Source organism: Micrasema longulum, unplaced genomic scaffold (genome assembly GCF_059751315.1).
Source record: "Micrasema longulum isolate JH-2025_06_02 unplaced genomic scaffold, ASM5975131v1 h1tg000015l, whole genome shotgun sequence".
NCBI lineage: Eukaryota > Metazoa > Arthropoda > Insecta > Trichoptera > Brachycentridae > Micrasema > Micrasema longulum.
Window position 1 is genome coordinate 214,193 of NW_028277223.1, and position 15,478 is coordinate 229,670.

General features: G+C 32.1%; 1 protein-coding gene across 1 annotated transcript; it reads left to right on the forward strand.

The window, feature by feature from the left end:
• The first annotated feature begins 6,108 nt into the window (after window positions 1–6,108).
• Window positions 6,109–14,787, forward strand: LOC148285658 (pancreatic lipase-related protein 2-like). The gene is made up of 6 exons (XM_088239790.1): window positions 6,109–6,163; window positions 8,130–8,283; window positions 9,032–9,180; window positions 9,447–9,692; window positions 11,852–12,194; window positions 14,655–14,787. Exons 1-6 carry the CDS (start codon window positions 6,118–6,120, stop codon window positions 14,704–14,706), a joined length of 990 nt encoding a protein of 329 aa, XP_088095916.1. The 5' UTR covers window positions 6,109–6,117; the 3' UTR covers window positions 14,707–14,787.
• Window positions 14,788–15,478: the final 691 nt, after the last annotated feature.

Below are 15,478 nucleotides of genomic sequence, written 5' to 3' on the forward strand. Positions count from 1 at the left end.
CATGCAGAATTTTAACATAAAAAATATTTATCCTTGCTATGCGAAGAATAATTGAATGAATGAAAGTGATGCCAATACAACAATAATCTATTTAACCGTATAAGAATGAGTTCGAGCTATTCTGTGGCCAGTGTCTGTGTCAAAGAGACAACAACATCCATACAGCACGATAGATACTTGTACCATGCATAAGACAAGAAAAACATCAGTCGTGTGTGTTTTCTCATTTGTTCAATTGGACGGGTTTTTGCAGTAAGCAGGAGTGCGCGCTAGTTAAATGAATTTGAAAAAATAACAGGTCTAAATTGTATTATTATTTTTATAAGTTATGGAAAAAAAAAAATAACAGTATTTCTCTATGTTATTTTTTTTTTCAAATGACTGAACTTCGGAATATTCTGCCTTTTGCTCGAAGTAACATGACGTTAAAGCACCGCGCCCAAGGCACAGTCATTGGTTTCGCTCATACTAATTTCTCATTATATTTCTTACTCATAAAAAATGGCTTTATAACCAGATTGAAATTACACGATCAGTAGCGAAAACCGTTTAAATTACTTGTATAATCTAGTTAAGATGCCAAAGTTATTACGCAATTCTAAAAAAACAAATTACTTTTAGCGTTCTATGAATAAAAGCCCCAGCCTGGTTACACAAAGTTTTTTATATTTTTTTGGGGTTACTTCTTCCAATATTCTTAAACTATGTATAAACTAACTTAGCCAATTCAGTCTTTCATTTGTTCTACAATCATTTTGCAATCTTACTATTATATAACTTTTAACCGGAATGTGTAAAATGAAAGTGGACACCTAACGAAAGTTTTAGTGTAAGTTAAACTTGGGTTTCATAGGACAGCGGTGCCCGTATTTTAACTAGAGATGCAAGGCGGTAAAATTGCCGCGGTATTTTACGGGAATTTTACCAGATTTTGGTAAAATACGGTATTTTTTGGTAAGAAACGAATTTGTCGTACTTATTTTTATTTTTTAAAGATATTACAAATACGAGTAGCTTTGTTTTAGGACACTTAACATGACTGCAAAAACCATGTTTAGATCCATCAGGTGGTTGTCGAGATTTATTAGAAGTATGGGACGTTCAAGGTCATTCGGTATGTACTTTTTTCACTTTTTTTTATAAAAAGGGTTATTATGTTTTGAAACTTAACAGGATCGGTGGACATAGGGTCCTTGGTAAAATCTTAAGTTTGTGACCTTGAACGACCATCGCTCGTTGCGATTTTGAAAAAATGGTGCTTGAAATCAGTTTTTTGTGTATAATTACGTCCCTGAAAGTTTTGTAGAAAAAAAATATACGAAAGTCTGAGAAAATAATATTTACTTAAAAATCTTACTATTTTTTTTTTGTAGGATCAATACTTTCCATTCACCTCTTCCTTGCCATATTTGAACATCTATATTCCTTCAATTCTTTCATCTGTTGATGTTTGTGAAGTTAAAGAGCTGAAACCTTAATTTATGTGGGTGAGATTCATCTAATTGAATTATTTCACTTACATACTAGGCAACGCCTAAATATTTTTTTTTTCAATTTCTATACTTTTTCATGGACCAGGTAGATTTATCAAAAATATTTTGAGTTTGTCTAAATTTTTGTAGACAAGGACTGAATTTAACTCCCCGGGAGCTGTTAACATTAACATATTACAACTGAGATGACGAACATTTAAGAGAAGGTAAAATAGAAGTCTAGGCATCTACAGGGCTTATGACCTGTCATTGGCTGGTTTAAGTGGCCACTTTACACACTGTGTATCATTCACCATTCTGCCCATATTTGAACATCTATATTTCTTCAATTCTTTCATCTGTTGATGTTTGTGAAGTTAAAGAGCTGAAACCTTCATTTATGCGGGCGAGATTCATCTAATTGAATTTTTTCACCTAATGTTCTTCATATCTGTTATTATATGTTAATGTTAACAGCTCCCCAGGGAGTTGAATCCAGTCCTTGTCTTAAAAAATTTGGACAAACTCAAAATATTGTTGATTAATTTGTTATTATGAGTGCATAAGTAGGTGCGTAGGTGTATTTAAAATTAATACCGTGTTCATTTTCACAAACGGCATTTTAAATCTCGGAAATATTATGTTTGTGCGACATCTGTGAATCACGGAGGAAAACATTTTCATTTGTTGTTTAGAATTTTCCCCAATATACAAAGTGCAATCACGATTTTGTAGCCTTATTTTTTTAAATTTATTATAATCTGGAAATTCAGTAGTTTAAAAAAAATATGTATTTGTTTATAGACTATCAAACTTAGCCAATATATTGTTTTAATTGTGTATCGTATTATCAGCGCTATGATTTTGAAAAGTTTTATAATTGAACGTAGTCACGCAGAAAGCAATCCAGCAGCCAGTCCACAATTTAAAAAAAATAAGAAATTGATAATATCGGATGCAGTAAGCTTAATTATACATTCTGCCTAAAACATCCAGGCTGCATTCATATAAAAAAACTGTAATCACCACCTTCTAAAAATCGTGTGTTGATCACTAAAACGGTATTTCTCAATTTGCGGAAAACACCCACAGCACTAAATAAATCTTGCGGTATAAATGCTAATGGGAAGATTAATGACTCTAAAAATATAGTTCTCTTAGATAAATCAAAGTGAATTTAATTTAATTCATCGTTCGTAGTAAAAAAATACGTTTTATTACAGAATGTCAACTCACACATTCAACGTTTAAATGATGAGTCATTTAATAGATCTGGCTGTTTTCTGCAAAATGTATATTTGAGGTTATGTGATCAGCCGGAATTAAAAAAATCACAAATATTCCTTAAACACATAATGAAATAACTTTAAAATTTTATATAACAAATAAATTCAGTGATTCATTAATAGTAAGTACCCAATTATTAAAAAAATATAATTTATTCAATACATAATGATACAACATACATAATAGCTTTACAAGGGGTGGCTGTCTCCTTAATGCACATCATTGGTTGTGTGGTCAGCCAGATTTAAAAATCATTAAAACTGGTTAAATACATGATATTATTTTTAAAATTTAAAAAAAAAAACGACCGTATGCCTTATTTATCATTTGTTAAAGTAAAAAACATTCCAACGGTTGTGTAGATTCGATTATTCACTCTTTTCAGAAAAGTGCTTTTATCTAAGTTTCTCTTTTCTATGGCTGACAGCTTTCTGCATAACTGCATTTAAATTGCTCCACAAGTGACGTCACGGGTTCTTGTTGCAGAGAAAACTCTCAGTAAAAGCTAATTGGTAGGTTAGTTTTCCGGAAACCGTTGCCGGTTTTTCTCTTTCACAACACTCTATCATTGGTTTATCGTAGTGAACTAAGGACATAACTGAGAGAAGTTCTTTTTTTTTCAAACCTTTTTTGAGAAACTTCGCCGAACAACTAAATGCTCTAAACTTTACCTTGCAAAAACATTTTTTGGATACAATTTACCAAATTGCTGAACTTCCTTATATATATTTTTGAGGATTACATGAGGCTGTTAAAATTTGCAATCCATTAAAAATAATATATAATGATTTGTGCCATCTAGGTTGTGGTATAGCGGGGTCCTAAATAATTTGCAAATTTTCCCGTTAGAGAATCTTTTAATTTTTGTTATTTTGACCTTTTTTTATTAGAGGCTTTTCAGCAGGTGGGGAAAAAAATATGGAAATAAGTTACGAAAAATACTCCATAACATCCAGATTAGTCGAGAAAAAATCTTTCTTGGATTTTTTTCTTGAAACAGCGGGGATCGAATCCGCGACGCCAGTTTCACAGTTGGCCGTTTAACTAGCTGCTCCACGGCGCCTATCGAAACACTCATAGCAACGCCCATTTTTTATTTGTCCCATGAACCTTCTATTTTAAATAAATATATAGATAAACACAATCAATCATATTTGAAACTAAGTGCAACTTGTAATCAGTTTGGTACATTAAGTTATTTTTTAAATATAAAAAATGTATTAATTTACTCCCACAGCAGTAATTACATCAACACTTATTTGACCGTTAAATATAATGTAAATTAATTCATTATTTTTAGTCCTAAGATCATTTTTTCTTTTCTTATGCAGGATGGCCGGAGTAGTGACGTCCTAAGTTAAAATGTAGGTGTTTCATATTGAGGAGTACCTGAATCACCCCCATGTATGTTCCGCGAATTTCCGTTGTTTTTGAGTTGTGAGTTTTTAAACATTTTTGGCTGGATTGGTTGTTATTTTTTTTTCTAATTTCTCGAAGGTTTTTGTCAATTTTTTTTAGTTACTTATTTTCAATGTGTACTTTCACACATTAAATAATCAGCTTCATAACATTAATGGACGCTACAAAAGTTTTGATCTAAAGTGCAGAAGTTAAGTTCGAACGAGTCAGACTTGAACTTTCAACTTAAAATTATAAATCTAAAAAGACCATTCCTTAATTTTACCTATTGTTTACTGCTACCCGTGTCGCCGTTTTATCTCTAACAGTTATTCTTTTCTTAGTTTACAATCTTTCGATCAAGATTATCGTTAGGAATTTTTCACCTTAGTATCTTTGAAAGCTTATATCAGCGAAAAATAGCGTTTTACGTGCAACTTTTTTGGTATTTTTACAAAAACTTACAGACTAGCGCAGTTTTTAAAGTTACTCGAAATTGAGAAAATACCTCTTTAGGTTTTTAATTTTAAGTTGAAAGTTCAAATCTGACTTGTTTGACATTAAATTCTGCATTTTAGGTCAAAACTTTAGTGGTTTCTACTAATATAATGAAGATGATTATTTTATACGTGAAAGTACACATTGAAAAATAAGCAATAAAAAACAAATTTGAAAAAACCTTCAAAAATAAAAATATAAATTAAAAACCAATCCAGTCGAACATTTTCAAAAACTCATTAAAAATCATAACTTGAAAACTAAAGAAAATCGCAGAACATACATGGGGGTGATTCTGATACTTCTCAATATAATCAATCACCTACATTTACCCTTTGGACGTCACTTATTCGGAGACCCTGTATATTCAACATAATATTTTATGTTTTCGATGACAATATAAATCTCAAAAACAATATTGACAGTAAAAATTTTTTTTTTATCTTATTGGTTAGTTTATAAAATTGAGTAGCGAAAGGGTGGGATAAAGAAGATACTGGGCATACGGAAAATCTAAAAACACATAAAACTAATGATAGATGAAATATTTATTTAAAAGGTGTTTTACACAAGTATATTTTAAACCCCATGCACTGGCACTTGAAGTGACTGATCATCTTTCCTTAATGAAATTAAAAAAAATATCAAGATACGCTGCAATTGACGTAACAGTAAAGTGCCTTATGCACCATTCGGTGCGAAAATTGAACGATTATGATGAAGCAAAATACAATAAGTTTTTGATTTTGACAAAGTAATTGATTCTTACAGAATACAATATTTATAAATTGTTTTGATTTTATATCGCCGTACGAGTTTTTAATTTAAAAATTGACGATGAAAAATAAAATATACCAATTTCTCCATACTTGTTTCCAAGCCGGTGTTGTTTGACGATTGGAGATTTTACAAAATAATTCAGTTTACCAGACGACGTGCGACAACAAAGATAGACTGCAATCTTTTACGTCGAAAATTATAGATCCGTGTTTTGTTTTTGTTTTCACAAAGAGAACTGTTTTTACAAAGAGAATAGTTTTGATTTAAGGTAATTTATAAACAAATACGTTTATTTCTATTTTTATATATTTTTAACTTTTTAATCTTTTTTTTTCTATTGAATATGTTCTGTAACTTGAATTATAAAAATAAAACTTTTATTTTATTGGTTGGTTGGAAGAAATTGCCATTTGGCAATAAGCCCGCCAATGTACAAATAACATTATGTACAAAAAGTTAAATAAATAAAAAAACTGTATTTTTTGCGGTAAAGGTAATGTAGTAGATAAATCAAAAACCCTTTTTTTAATAAGCATGTGCCTGCATAGTATAAATTATTTTATAAAAAATACAATATCTACAATTTTCTCGTGAAGGGTTGATCTCTATCGATTTTTAGATTATGATAAAAAACGATATAAAAGAAACTTGTAGCAAATATTTTGTTATTACCGAAGACACAATGAAAAACGTGATTGTTTTGTGTTTTCTTATCGCTGTAACTGTCGGTAAGGACCAATTTTCATTTTAAATACATAATCAATATTAATTAGGTGTGCAATCACGTAGACTGAAAAAAAAAATGCATGTAATATCAACAAAAATATACAGATATCGTTGCATTCTTGAATGGTACATAAAATAAATTTAGGATTTAAATCTCGTAAAAATAATACCCTGCAGGTGAATTGTAAATGTTTATAGACTTAGATTGAAAATCCTTCAAATCACAATGAAAGCAGAGAAAAGTGGACCGCGAAAATGAACGTGGTTACATGGCCAAACGTCAAACGTCAGTGTCAAAGTCAATCCGGGTGGAGTTTGTTTTGCACTTTCCAAGCTTTTCTTTAAATATATATTAGCGCCCATTGTGATTAAGCTACAAACTAAGTACAGTAAATGCAAATCCATTAGCGGGATTCTTGCTTTCATTCCTGTGTGGCTGTGATGTCACACTAGTCTTAATACAATACAAGACTTGATACACCTCTCTTAGTTTTTCTTAATGATGAAGTTGTATTTTTTGTAATATTCAAATGGTCATTTTCACACCGAATTTGGAAACTTTAATTTGTGTTCTGGATTTTAATATCAAAAATATTTATTCTTGCTACGCAAAAAATTAATACAGCAATTAATCTGTATAAAAGAGAGCGCAAAGATAGAATTCATAATAAAGTAGACAAAGACGCTGTTTTGTGGCCGGTGTTTTATGTGAAACATATATTTAGTCGGATATTGACAATGATGGGAACGTCATTATTTTTAATTTATTTTGCTTTAACACTGCTAAGTTATATGTTTTGTTTTATAAATTATGGAAAAGGAATTATGAAACAGAATGCTTCCATGTTTTTTTTTTCAAATGTCTAAACTTTAGAATATTCCGTATTTTTCTTGTGGTAACACTATGTTACATCACCGTGCGCAAATGAATTATTTACCACAGTCTTTTAAGAGTTAAGCATCTTCCGATCAGCCAAAAACAGACGTATAATGTAATTTATACAAATAATGGACGAGTGATCCTTAAACCCACTAATTTGGAATAACCACTTACCGGTTTCATCGCTCTCTTGATATTTGCGTGACCGGTATCATTATTATAAAATTAATTTTATTTATACAAAAAGAGTCGGTCCATATCATCCATGTCATCTATGTGAAAAATTCAAAATTACTCAATTTGTTTCAAATTAGTGATCAAAAACAACGCTTTTTTATTTTAATAAGAACAAAGGACTCATTGGGCGAAATATTTCAAATTTGTAGATTCAAGTATCACTCGTCTATTATTTGTATAATAAATTACCATAAACTGCCTTTCAAAACTTTTACTAAGAAACTTGAATGTTATAGACTAGTTGGACGAAGTTTTAAAGTTGTTTGTATAAGCGGTGATATGATTTTATCAAACCAAAAACACAGTTGAAGCCTACTCCATCAAAACAAACATAAAATAACTGTTTTCAAATCACATAAAAACTATCTTTCGTACGAATAGTTCAGTTTATTTTTTATTGTAAAGGTGTACCCAACCAGAAATTTTAATAATTTTTTTGAAACCAACCGGAAATAATTGATTAAAAAAAAAATGTTTTACAAATTTTATCTTTTAACCCAAGAACTAAGCTCAATTTAAGAGGTAAAAACGATCATAAATATAAACATGCAAAAAATACAAATTTTAAATATTTTTTTGATCGAATGAAACAGACATAAAAACAAACAAAAATATTTGTTTTAACATTGGTTGATTTTAAGACGAGTAAATAATATAATAAAGGTACCATCATAATGCATAACATACTGTTTGTAAAATATTTTTTTGTACATTGGTTTTTTTGTTGTGTTTTTTAACGATTGTAAACTCTCCTTACTAAGCCTTAATTTATATTTTCAATATTTTTAATGACCAACTTTTTCTTAAGCTTTTAGTGGAATATCTTTATATTTAACGTGTACTCTTTTCAGCCTTCTCCCCTCCAAATGGCGAAGAAGACCATCCAAGATATCATTGGATACCTGACGGCAAGGGAGAAATGCACTATGTAGATCTTCTTGCTGAACCTTCGGAGCCATCAAGGTTCAATCCTGATGCTGATATTGTGTATCTTTTGTTTACGAGGTAAAACACTAGTTCTGAACGTAACAACATATTTGAGAATGTATTTTTCTACCACTACGAGACTCCATTAGACGATTTATTAAAATTTAAATAACAATTGAGACATGAATTTAATTTATATTATACACAGTGTTTCAAGGCCAGACTGCGAAACTTCATCGTCATGGTAAAATTTAAAAAAAAGGTAAAAATGAAGGAAATCTTTTATTTCTGGGACAAGCATCCCTTTTACAAACCCTACCCTTCCCCTACAAAAAAATATGAGATTTAAAACGTATTTGACCAATGAAGCCATACGCACCAGACGCGGACACGAAAAGCGGTTGTGTAGGGGAGGGGTTGGGTTTATGGAAAGTATGCTTGTCCAACAAACTAAGAATTTTCTCGATTTTTAATTAAAAAAAAAAAAATGGAAAAACTTTATTTATATCGTGAGGAATGCTCCTTTGAAGTTTCGCGGTCTGGTCCTTAAACACCGTGTTTATCATTAAAATTAAACTGCCCATTAAAAGACTTGATTTTAATATTATTAACTGCATAATTTTCATATGGTTTCTTTTTTTATTTTATTAAAAAAAAATCTTTACAAAATAAGTATAAACAAAAAATAAAATAATTTTGTCCACCAAACTAAGCAATATTTAGTTTTATCTTTTAAATTCATTACCTTTATACTTTTAATAGAAGATATATTTTTAAAAAAAAGAATATGTTGCGGCGTTAAGTTATGCATGTGCATCATTTTTAGGAAAAATCCAACACAAGGGCAAATCATCAAGAGGGGAAATCTTCAAAGTCTCCAAGAATCTAACTTTGATGCTAAAAAACCAGTTAAGTTCACGATCCACGGGTGGACAGAAGACAAGGATTCTGGGACTAATATTGTTATTACTGATGGTAAGAATAAAACATACCAATGGCAAAATTATGGAACAATAATTAATTTCAATCGTAAATTACGTAGTGTGTTATTGATTTGTATCTTTGAAATAAAAAAACCCTTTAATCCAAATATAAAAATATTTTTCATGCACATGGCACATTTTGATGATTTCTAATCTTCAAAAGTTTTATTTTAAGTTTTTTTAAAAACAAGAATTTTAGTCATGTGAACTTGTCAAATGATTACATCTTACAAAACTTGATGTATTGACTGTTTTCAGCATTTTTGAAAGCTATGGATGTGAACATGATCACCGTGGACTGGTCTGCCGGATCTAAAACAGACTACTCAGAAGCAGCCAAGAATGTAGTTACTGCGGGAGCCAGCGTCGCAGGCTTCGTCGACTGGCTCAATACCCAAGGAGTTGCCTTCAGCAACGTCCATCTGGTAGGACACAGTCTCGGTGGGCAGATGGTGGGCGTCGTAGGCAGGTCTTGCAAGAACGGGAAAGCGGAATATATCACATGTGAGTAAATTTAAAATCGATCACACGACTGTGATAGCAACTTTTTTATCACCTTCCTTAATTTGGTGACAAACGCCGCCCTGGGTGGACGTGACGGGAACAGTTTGATCGTTTGTCATATATCCATCTCATCTCAGGCAACTGTTCCTGTGGGATGCTGATACAGTTGGGACTGTGTTTCTTTTCGTTCGGAAAGCACACTTTTGTCCTCCCCTTACAGGGGTGCTATTCGGATCCTCTGCCTCTGATCACTCAGGGAGTTTTTCTTTATACAAGGCCGTTCTCTCACTGTAAATATCCATGTTTTTAATCGTCTTTGTTTTGTAATCTTTTTTGTCGACTTTGTTTGTTTTAATCGTCTTTGTTTGTATTGGTTATGTATACTATTTTACTATGTTTTAAGAAATTATTTTTGTATGTGTTTATTTCTGTAAACTTTTTGTAAAAACATGTATTTTTTAATAAAAAACAACAAAGCATTGAGGGGATCCTGAGGGGTGGGGATGACGTATTGGCCTCTATCCACACATCTTTCTCCTCCCCTTTTAATCTGCATAGAGTTTATATTCCTAAGGAATATTTATAATAATTTTCCTGTATGCAAAGCTGACAAAGAGTCCTTGCTGACTATATAACAGCTGCGGGTGGATGGTGGGGTTAAGAATTCCCTTTAATATCCATCTCATTCTAACGCAATTAAAACCATATTTCACTCTCGTTCCTACTCATACGATACAAATGAATTCACGAAACGAATAAGTTACAGCATAAGGCTACAGATTAACGCAAGTCGATCTCGCTAAGCGAATCCCGTAACATTTCGTCGTGGTCGTATTCGTAAAGTAACGACGGGTGAGCGAAAAATGCGACATTGACTTTCTTTCTTTCTTTGATGAAAATCACATGCGTCGTTGTTCTACGATAATAACGATTTGTTATATATGTATCGGTACATTGAGATATTGGAAGGCCCCTTTCAGATCAAACGTTTTTTCCAGAGTTTCAGTGATGGAAAAGTTAAGGGGGTTATTTGCTTTCTTTTCTGTTTGTCTGTCTTGTGGCTTAGTTGTCAAAGCGTTACAAACGTTTACTTCATGAGATTTCGGGTTTATTTTTCATCGGTATTGACACAAGATATTGTTTTTTTATTGAAGTGTAGTTTTTAGTGACCGACCGAAGCTTCAGTTTCAGTTTCGGCCAATTTCAGCCGCAATTTTCGTTTCGGCCAAAAATTGGCAGACTTATGAATTCGCCTTTGTGTAAAAAAAGATATTAAAATTCACTCTGATATATCAATGCAATGGTCTTTGAATGCTTTATTAAGTTAGTTTCACCCTACAATGCTCAATGTAAATGATCTGCTACATGCCGATAATCGGTGTATAAAAATGATTTCAAACATGTTTATTACTCGGCGACTAGTCTATTATACTGTATTTATGCTATTTATGCTATTATTTATGCCATCATCATCATAATTGGTTTTAAGAAGTTGCTACCGGGGTAAAATTTTTGGAAAAAATTTGAAACAAAAAGCCGCACTTATTCTGTCAAAAGCTTCATTCAAGATTCAGCTAAAGTTCAAAAGGTGATTTATTAGCTTTTTTTAAAAAAGATTTTTTAAGACGGGTACGTCTTGAAACCGGTAGACATAGAAAAGTCGGTTAGTGGTTATATACTAATATTGAATAAAATTTACTTTATATTTTGATTTAATAAGTTTAAATATGTGGTTTAATAAACATTTTCTGTATAGATTCTGCAAAATATAACAAGGATCATTGTCAAAACATCTGCTTTTTTTTCATTGTCAATTTGCTACTGTGTTAGTTGTCGGCCTTGTGGTGTAATGGTCAGCACGTTTGCCTACCAAGTAAGAGGTTTCAGGTTCGATTCCCGACATGGTTGATATGAAATATTTATTTATAAAGGTGTTTTCACAACATAATATTTCATATTCCCTAGACTTGTACCTGAAGTCTAAGACTGATCATCCTATCTTCATGTAATAAAAAATGACCAAGATACGCTGTGATTGGTGTGCTAATCCAGTGCCCTATGCACCCTTTGGTGCGGGAAGGGAATGATAAAAGATAATGATGACCGTGTTAGGTGTCTCAGGGCAGCAGTATTAGTGGGTGATTTTTTTCTGTTTCTAGCATTGGATCCCGCTTTCCCCGGCTGGACATCATCTTCAGCAAGAGTCAGGAAAACTGATGGCAAATACGTCGAGGTTATCCACAGCTGCGTTGGTGTCATGGGAATGGTTGATGCTGTAGGGCACAACGACTTCTACCCCAATAGTGGAACGCCCCCGATGCCAGGGTGTGGTTCCGACGTGTTGTGTTCCCACGAGAGATCGAGGGAGTACTTCGCTAGCTCACTTGACAATCAGAAGTTTGTTGGAAAGCAATGTAAAACAGTGGCTGAAGCAACGGGGGGGGTAGAAAAATGCACAGGAGATAAAACATTATACATGGGAGGATCCAAAATTAAGGCCGAGTAAGTAAAACAATCGTCAGTTTTAATAACGACGGCCTGTGGTGTAGTGGTCAGCGCATAAGCTTACCATGCAAGAGGTATCGGATTCGATTCCCAGCATGGGCGACATGAAACATTCATTTATAAAGGTGTTTTTACACGAGCATATTTCATAGCTGGACTGGCACCTGAAGCGTAAGACTGATCATCTAACCTTAATTTAATAATAAACGAACAATATACGCTGCGATTAGTGTACCAATGCAGTGCCCTATGCACTGTTAGGTGCGGAATGAAAAAAATGTTGAATAATATAGATAATTACAGAGATTTGATAAAAATCTTCTTACTTTTTTAAAGGTATCTCGTGTTACGTAGGGACTATTTTTAAATACATTCATATAAAACAAAGTATAACACTTATTAAAAACATTTCCAGAAGTTACTACAACTCCATTTGGGACTTAAATAATATTTATTAATTTTTTTATACGCCCTATTGGCTTTAACGTTTATTTGTAATTCATTTATGTGCAGCAGTCTAACATAAGTATGAAAATGAGTTGAAAATTTAAAATATCGCAAGAAAGACTAAAAGAAACAATTATAAGTTAAAATAAGGAAATATACCCACACGGGTATATGGGTATATAGAAATATTGAATATATTAAATACATAAATACACGCACAAACATACAACCCTCTCTTATGCATACACACACACACAAACACACATATATATATATATATATATATATATACACATATACATATGAACGTAGTTATGCAAAAACCAGCCAGTCCACAATTTCGAAAAAACGATATATTGGTGTAATCAAGTGCAGTAAGATCAATTTTATGTTCTGCTAAAAACAGTCAGACAGCTTTCATACAAAAAAAAAACTATAAAAATCACCTTATGAAATTAGTGCCGATCACAAATCAGAATTTTTCAATTTGCAGAAAACAATCGCAGGACGAGAAAAATCTTACGGTACTTTAAAATTTATTTACACTGTTCAAATACATAATCAGATTAATAATCAGATTAAATACATAATCAGACATAAACAGATACCAAAAAAATCTAATGTATTAATTGTTAATGATTTGTCAAAGTCAAAAATATTCCAACGGTTGGGTATATATATATATATATAGTTGGATAATTTATATAGCGTCATTTTTGTGAAAATCACCTCAAGGGCGCTGTACAATTAATAAATATCCCAGTACGTCTTGCAGCTACAGAGCGCATGGACGGTTGGGATTCTAGTTCCTCGTTTTCAATTAAGATCTAGATTACAGGACGTCTTGCAGCTACAGAGCGCATAGACAGTTAGAAATTTAGCTCCCATTTACACATTTTAAAAATTGACAAATAAATTTAGTGTATTAATGATACTAAAAAAAAATAAAATAATATGAATAATAAAAAGGAGTAAGATTACAACACGTCTTGCAGCTACTAAGCGCATAGACGATTGGAATTCTAGACGCCATTTATAAAATTTAGGTATTTTTAAGGTATAAGGATAGGTAGATTTGATCATTCACTCTTCTCACGAAGGTGCTATTATCTCAGATTCAATTTCCTATGGCTGGCTGCTTTCTGCATAACTACGTTCATATATAAGTATTTAAGTATTTGACTATAGAGATACATTAAAAAAAAGAAACGTCCATCAGCAGCCTATGCACCCACCACGTGCGACTCTGTGGTGTGGATTTTCGACTGGCGGAATCATTGCCCGTATTTTATTTTGAGAATGCAACCAACAATGCAGTTACCGTCAACGGTCTTCTTTATCGCGAGATGCTAACTAACTTTTCGTGGCCTGCATTGGATGAAATTGATGTTTATGGCATTTGGTTTCAATGATATGGTGCAACCCGCCACACTGCTGCAGAATCAACGCAGTTATTGCAGGCGTAATTTCCACGACGAGTTTTCTGACGGGGGGGAGAAAAGTTTACAGGCGAACAAGATCGTGTGATCTGACACCGATGGACTTTTTTCATCGGGGATTTCTGAAGGAAAAAGTGCATGCAAATATTTCACAGACAATATCGCAGCTCAAAACGGAAATTCGACAATATTGCCGAAATTCGTCCACAATTATGTCAATATGTGGTCGAAAATTTTGTGAAAAGGATGAACGTTTGCCAACAAAGTAAAGGCGAGCAGTTTTCGGATGTTGTGTTCAACACGCAACCTCCGTGTTCATATTTTATATTGAAAAGAAAACACCCTCGAAATTCAACTGCAGTATGCATTTTGATAAAAAAATATAATACAAGCTTTGAGACACCTTTATTTATATTTTTTAAATGGCTGGTATCGCGTTTTGGTAACACCATTTTATAATAATTAATATGCCGTTGAAAACGAAAGTGCATTACGAACTTATATTTTCAAAAATTTGCCGTCTTTTAGAGTTGAATTCGAAGCCATATTTATTGATCTTTTTTTATTTCAGAATGGGCATATTTGCCTTCAAAACAAACGCCGACAAACCATACTATCAATAACCTGGAGCCGCTCAACATTTAAAGTAAAAAACAATAAAACGAAAAAATTTCATTAACAATAAACATTTTCTAACCCAAAAATACTGTTTGTATTGAATTTGTGAGAAACGAAACCCTAAATGCTACAATTATCAAATCCTTTTCTTTTCAAAAATATTATCAAGATTATTTTAATACATATATATTACAACACATATGAAGAACACTTAAAAAGGGAATATAAATGTCTAGGCATCTACATGGCTTATGACTTGTCATTGGTTGGATAAAGTGGCAACTATACACACTGTGTGACATTCACCATTCTGCTTATATTTGAACATATTTATTCCTTTAATTCTACTATATGTTGATGTTTGCGAAGTTAATGTAAGTAAAGTTAGTATTAACGACTTACAAATGAAATATGTGCACATTGTTATCATTAGAGCAGACATAATTATATATTTATATGTGCCTGGTTTCAAGATTCAAAATATTTAAAAAAAAAATAAGAGCTTCAGCTCAACTCAACAGTTTCAACTTATAATGATGTGAGTGATAACATTATCTGATTGAATTATTTTACCTACATATAAGACAACGCCTAAAAATATTTTTTAATTTTTATACTTCTTCTTTGACCACGTGGATTTACTATCAATGTTTTGAATTTGCGCAAATTTTTGTAGACACTTTTTCCCCCTTTAAAAGAGTTTTTTATCTTTGTTGTACAATGTTTATATAAACAACTTACTAGGGAGTTAAATCTATTTCTTATTCACAAAAATTT

Coding starts and splice junctions, on each gene's coding strand:
- LOC148285658 (XM_088239790.1), top strand. CDS start 6,118: ATGAAAAACGTGATTGTTTTGTGTTTTCTTATCGCTGTAACTGTCG. Junction 9,693..11,851: donor GAAAGCGGAATATATCACAT/GTGAGTAAATTT, acceptor TTCTGTTTCTAG/CATTGGATCCCGCTTTCCCC. Junction 12,195..14,654: donor GGATCCAAAATTAAGGCCGA/GTAAGTAAAACA, acceptor TTTTTATTTCAG/AATGGGCATATTTGCCTTCA.